The sequence below is a fragment of the Otolemur garnettii genome, unplaced genomic scaffold (genome assembly GCF_000181295.1).
Source record: "Otolemur garnettii isolate 467f Iridium unplaced genomic scaffold, OtoGar3 scaffold00312, whole genome shotgun sequence".
Classification (NCBI taxonomy): Eukaryota; Metazoa; Chordata; class Mammalia; order Primates; family Galagidae; genus Otolemur; species Otolemur garnettii.
In genome coordinates this window covers 371,755-378,015 of record NW_003852707.1, presented here as the reverse complement: position 1 = coordinate 378,015, position 6,261 = coordinate 371,755, and the positions used below count along the sequence as shown (strand labels likewise).

Here is a 6,261-nt window from a genome sequence, read left to right as displayed (position 1 = left end):
GCCACATGCACTGAGGCTGGTGGGTTTAAATCCAGCTCAGACTAACTAAAACAACAATGACAACTACAACAAAAAATAGCTGGGCATAGTGGCAGGCACCTATAGTCCCAGCTACTTGGGAGGCTGAGGCACGAGATTCCCTTAAGCCCAAGAGTGTTTGAGATTGCTATGAGCCATGAAGCCACAACACTTTACCCAGGGCAACATAGTGAGAGTCTGTCTCAACAACAACAACAAAAAAAACAGAACAAAAAATCATGCATATGTATATACACACAAGCATATTTATTTGAAATCACACACATACATGCTCATTCAGTCTTCACAATGCACAGTAACCCTATACGACAGGTACTTCTATTACCTGTCCCTGTTTTGCAGATGAAGAAGGTGGGAAGTTAGTAATCCCGCCCAAGGCCACTTGGCCACTTGCTAAACTAGGAAATACTTCGTTGCCCCATTTTATCTCTTTAAGTTCAAGTCTGAATGAGATGACTTTCACGAAGGCACAGAATCATCACTGTGTGCTTTTAATGCTGAAACCTCTCTTCTGTATGTTTTGGAGGAAAGAAACTTTTTCTCAGCTCTTTGGCCTCGTACACATTTGTGTGAACACGCAGGTTAAGATTCACCTCATGATACGACGGCTTCCAGTCAGACGGTGGTGTGCTTTGTCAAAACAACATTCAGTTAAAACAGTTTTGTTTTGTTTTTTTTTGCTTGAAATAATTGATACTCTGTGAGGCCAGAAAGCTGACTTTGGTTTCTTCCTTGAGTGTTGTGAATAAGTCAAGTCTGCACTTTTTAAACGTTTCACTGTCTAAAAAGGATTGTGCTTGGTGGAGAACAATCCCGTCTCTAAAATGTTGAAAAGGCTTTGCTGTTAACGTTCATTGGAGTCACCTGCGGACTAACCTCCTTTTAATTTCGATTTTTATACCTTACCCCTCATCCCATTTCAACCCCAGAACAGTTCATTTCTCTAATAGATCAAAACAAGGAACGCTGTGTCATCGTTGTTTTCAGTATTTTAGTTACACGCCTCCACTTATGTTTCTTTTATTACATTATGTATATTTAACCAGGCTTATAGTGGACAATGAACGTGATCTTAGGAGCAGACATCTCACTAATTCACTTACAATTTTAAGATTTTGTACTTCTTGCTTTAATACCCTGGAGACGTGATTTTTGCTCTTTGTAGCTGTCTTAAAACACTCCTTAGCTACAAGTTTCACCCAGCAGCACTTTCCTTGACTTCTCCTTGATCTCTTTATCGCTCAGTTTTTATTTAAAATCAGGGTGTCGTCATAAACAGTCTCCAAGATCCCCTTCTGAAATCTGGAAAATGTATTTTTCACGATTTCTTACAGAACGATTTCGATTTTGTTATTTGTAGGCTTGAAAATAAGCTCTGCTGTTCTTTTCTTTCAGTGCTGTTTGTTTTCTTAAACCTTTTGTTCGCATTTTATAAATCGGAGTGTGCATGGGCTGTGTGGCTTCTGTGATTTTTGATGTTTCTCTAACCATTCGCAGTGATTGGAAACAGTAAGTCACTTACGCTATTAAGATTGTGTGTGGGTGGGAGTGCATCCTGCCCAAAGTGAGGTGTATAGAAAACATTATTCTTAAATAAATCTGGTTTCAAAATACATTTTAAAAAACTGCTTGTGTTGGTTTTCATACAGGATGACCCCGTAGGAAATATCAATCTGGCCATGGAAATCGCAGAGAAACACCTGGATATTCCTAAAATGTTGGATGCTGAAGGTGAGATTTTTGTGTTTACTCAAAAATCTATAGACGACATATATTAGTAAAACTTTACAGATAAGTTACATCCGAAGAACTTAGGTTTCCTAACAAGTTTCTGTCACTGAGTAGTAGAAAGAAGTTTCAGGCATAGTTTGTTAAAGAAATTGTTTTTTAATCCTGTCCAAAACGAAACCTATGTAGTGAAAAGATTTGGTTGAAAGTTCAGCTTTTGGCTAAGAAACAGAATGCTTTCATTTGTAGTTTTCAAGAGAAGGATTTCCTGCATTTTATTTTTTTTACCATGTAGCAAACAGATCCCTTTGTGACATACTTAAGGCGAAACCTTCTTTCATCCAGCTCGAAGTTACAGAATCGAGATAGAGAATATGGAACATTTCACCATCAACCTACCTTCAGAACTTTGACCTTCCACGGTTTTAACTAGTCTAAATTACATTTAATTTAGATCTGGAGGAACTTCTGTGTATTTTGTCCATTAGCATCACTCCTGCTGGGGCTGCCCTTTTTCTCTGGTGAATTGACCTGAGCTCTGCCTACACCGCGGAAAGCACAGACCCGTGCACACCATCCCTTCAGGGTGTGTATTTGGGATTCATTCATCACTCAACACGTGTACTGAGCCCTTCCTGTGAACAGCACCCTCTGCTGGGCACTGCAGGAGGTGTGGACGCTGCCCTGGAGGAACTTAAGTTCAGTGTTACTGTTGCTCCCCGGGATCTGTTGCTTTCACTAATTAGCATCCTTGGGGAAAAGTAAAGACTTGAGTACAGTCAGTCGTCAGTCTCCCGTTTCTCCTTGTTTTGGGTGATTGTATTAGAGCTGCTGTCATAAGTCGCCACAAACCGAGTGGTTTAAAACAGCGGAGACTTTACGTTCTCTCACTTTGTAGGCTTTACATCCGACATCAAGGAGTTGACAGGGCCCCAAACCTCTTCCTCACCTGTTCTGCTTCTAGAAGCCCCAGACATTCAGAGGCTGTGGCAGTGTCAGTCTGGTCTCTGCCCCTGTCTTCACCTGGCCTTTTCCCCCGTCTGAATCTGTGTATCTTCTAAATCACAGTTATGTGATGTAGGGCCCCTCCTCTGCCAGCAGGACCACATCTTAGCCTGATTACATCCGCAAAGACCTTATTTCCAAATAAGATGACAGTCTCAGGTACCACAGAGTGGGACTTAGAGATATCTATTGGAGAGATACAAGATCTTTCAATTGGCTTGACACCCATAGCTCAGTGGTTAGGGTGCCAGCCACATACACCAGGCTGGCAGGTTTGAACCTGCTAAACAACAATGACGACTGCAACAACAACAACAAAATAGCCTGGCGTTGTGGTGGGCGCATGTAGTCCCAGCTACTTGGGAGTCTGAGGCAAGAGAATCGCATAATTCTGAGGTTGCTGTGAGCTGTGACGCCATGGCTACCTAGGGCGACATAGGGAGACTCTGTCTCAAAGGAGCAAACCAAAAAAACCTTCTCAATTAGGATTCTAATGTTGCCCACTTATTAGTTTCACTGTTTTATGAAGCATCTGTATTATTGGGTGTAAACAGTTGAACACATTATTCAGAATTCTGCTTATGATTTCTCAAAAACCCTTTAAAAAGTCCACAAAACAGAAAAGTAGGAACATAGAACTAATTTTCTCTTTTTTTTGTCCATCTGTCTTCTCTAATGTGTGTGGTCTCTCCTTCCACCTTGCCATACAGTGAATAACTGCCCAGAGTTTTCCCACTCAAACCAATAGCCAGGATACAAGAGAGAGGAGAATCTAAGCAACGTTTAGTAAATTTATTTTCCAGTTTGTGAATGCCTCCCTAGTATCCTAAAATTGAAGGGGAGTTCTGTATTTAAACACTCCCTCATAACCACTAGCTGGGTCACCGTCCGCGTTGCTCCGTCACTGCCAGAGTTCTCTTCCGTTCTTTGTTTTGCCTTGGTCCCTGCGTCCTGGTCTGGGACACGTCCGTTCCTTTTGTCCTTCCAAGCAGATGGATGCATGGGCACTGTGTTCATTTCCTCTTCCTAGCCTCTTACTGCTTTTCTTCATCGTTCCCTTTTAATGGTTCGGAAGATTCACACACTCATTTATTACCTTTGTGGAGTAATCCCTCGTAAGAATCTTCTGGTGAGCAGCTCTGAACTTGGCTGCCTTGCGGGTGGAGCGCGCTGTGATGGGACTCGCTGTGATGGGACTCGCTGTGATGCGACCCCCCAGCAGACTAGCTCCGTGAATTCCCTTCTGTATGTTTGCTGCCTGCCTTCGGGCTTAGCCACCACGGCAGCATCGTATTCATATTTTCTTATTAATGCTGCTCTTTGATTGTAACGTCCAGTCCACTCTCCTCAGATAGCTCAGACCTCTCGGTGAATCCTGCCTTCTGCCCCTGTGCTGTGGGCCTGGCTTTATGTCATTCATGCTGGTCTCTTAACCTTAAGTGGGGATTTTCAAATGCTTAATTGGCCCACTTGCCCCATGAACTGTTACTTGTAATAAAAATTGGTGAAAAACTCTTTCTTAACTACCCATCATGCTTTAAAGAGGTTATGAAAATTGTTTTCCTGCAGGAACCATTTTTGAAGTGAGCACTAGGTTTAGATCTGTGCGCATCTGTGTTCTGGGGAGCCTTACAGAGGGGATCTTAGTGGCCTCGGGCCCTCCGTGTGTGGAGTGTAGACAGTCCCTGGGAATGTGCTGCTCAGACATCCTCTTAAATCTGGATGAAGGCCTGACTCCGACCAGGGATGCGCCTCTCTTGCTAGTTCAGGGCCCTTCTGGGCTAGCCACGCCCTTCTCCTTGGCAGTTGCTTAATTTCCCTCGGCAGTTCCCAAAAGCGCACAGACAGTGATGACTTTGCAGGTGTGACTTCTTTGATTTGAGCCAAGATTTTACAACATAAGTGTGTGGGGGCGAGGGGGAGACTGGCGCCTCTGGCTTCCCTGCGGAAGCACTTAGCATGAGCCTGCTGGTGTTAGAACGTCCGAGCAGTTAACCTTCTTTTCTCCACACAGATGTAGTATGCACTGCCCGACCAGATGAAAGAGCCATAATGACTTATGTTTCCTGTTACTATCATGCTTTTGCTGGTGCACAGAAGGTGAGGACGTTAAAGCACAAGTCACCGCTCACCCTTCACCTTCTGTGTCTTAATTTTTTTTTCTAATTGTTTTCCTTTTTTTTTTTTCCCCTCCTCCCGTCAGAGTGAGGAGGCCCATCTGGTTCTGAGGGAGCAGTTGTCTGTCTTCTTTAGTCCAGTTTTCTTTGAAACTTGCTTTCTGTTCACGCAGTGGTATGCCGTTCATGTTTGTTTTCCGGAAGATTCCATACAGTTATGCAACCCCACATCCTCTCTAGTAATAGGCTCTACAGACCCAGACTGTTACTGTAGGGAATTACAAGGAGTAGTTTGAACTTCACTCTGTCCATGGACTCAAACTCATGAACAAGGTTGAAAATCAATTAAAAAAAAAAAATAGCATTGCCAGGGTGGAGGAAGAAAAGACGGAGGTTCACGTGGTTCTGTTTTCTGTTTTATTGGTATTTTGGCAATAAGCACAAATAGTAGCAAGATCCTCGTAACCGTGAGCCGTGCATACCTCTCTCTCTGTCTGTCTGTCACTCTCAGTGACTTCCTTAAGCATCGTGGTAAGTATGTCTAGAAGATGTTGAAAGACACGTCCTCTCTAATGATTTTTGTCCTCACATGAGCCAGGGCAGGGTGCAGAGTGGGGATCCCCAACAGTTACAAGGGTGGGGATGGAGACTGCACAGTGAGGCCTCATTAGTGTTCCCACCGTGTTGCAAAGTGACCTGTGACTGTTGCTCAGAGCAAAAGTGCCAGACGCCCCGGCACGGTCAGAGGAGGAGAGTCAGGCGGAAGGGGTCACGAGCTCCGGCCTGCAGCAGGCGGGTGCCCCACGAGTGCACTGATGAATGCATTTTTAAAAACTCATCAAGGGGGCGAGGAAGAAACAAGCCCTCAGTTTGATCGTTCAAGAAAGCTGCCGATTCAAACCATTCTTTTCACGATCGTTTCTATGCCTCATGGTCTTGCTGAGGTTCAGCATCGTGGGCCTATGAAACACGCAGAGAATCGGTCAGTGTAAACCAATTTGTTCTTTCCTCTGTTCCCCGGTTTCTCCTCTTCGTCCGTCTGTGCGTCTGTGTCCTGTGTTATTTTCTCCCCCTTCAGACATTGTGAACACCCCCAAACCTGATGAGCGAGCCATCATGACGTACGTCTCATGCTTCTACCACGCCTTTGCGGGCGCGGAGCAGGTACCCAACGCTGTGTCCGGCCGTCCCGTCGCTCTCCCGCATCCGTTTCAGTTGCGTGTGTGCCTGGGTGTCCGTGCGCTTCACATCTTAACCTTGAACTCTTTTAAGTGTTTTATAATAATAACGTAATGTGGCAAGTTCTAAACTGTGAACACTTTTTTTTAAAAAACAGCTTGAACTTAACTTAGTTTCTAAAGTGTTTTTATGT

The 6,261-nt window shown here is 44.1% G+C and overlaps 1 protein-coding gene across 2 annotated transcripts in view; it reads left to right on the top strand.

Moving 5' to 3' along the window:
* ACTN2 (actinin alpha 2) overlaps window positions 1–6,261 on the top strand; it is a 78,419-nt gene that overhangs the window by 39,550 nt on the left and 32,608 nt on the right. For both annotated transcript variants that reach the window (XM_012813834.1, XM_012813835.1), the window contains exons 7-9: window positions 979–1,009; window positions 1,689–1,770; window positions 4,787–4,872. In XM_012813834.1, the coding sequence (XP_012669288.1) occupies window positions 979–1,009; window positions 1,689–1,770; window positions 4,787–4,872 (199 nt within the window). The remainder of the gene's footprint in view (window positions 1–978; window positions 1,010–1,688; window positions 1,771–4,786; window positions 4,873–6,261) is intronic.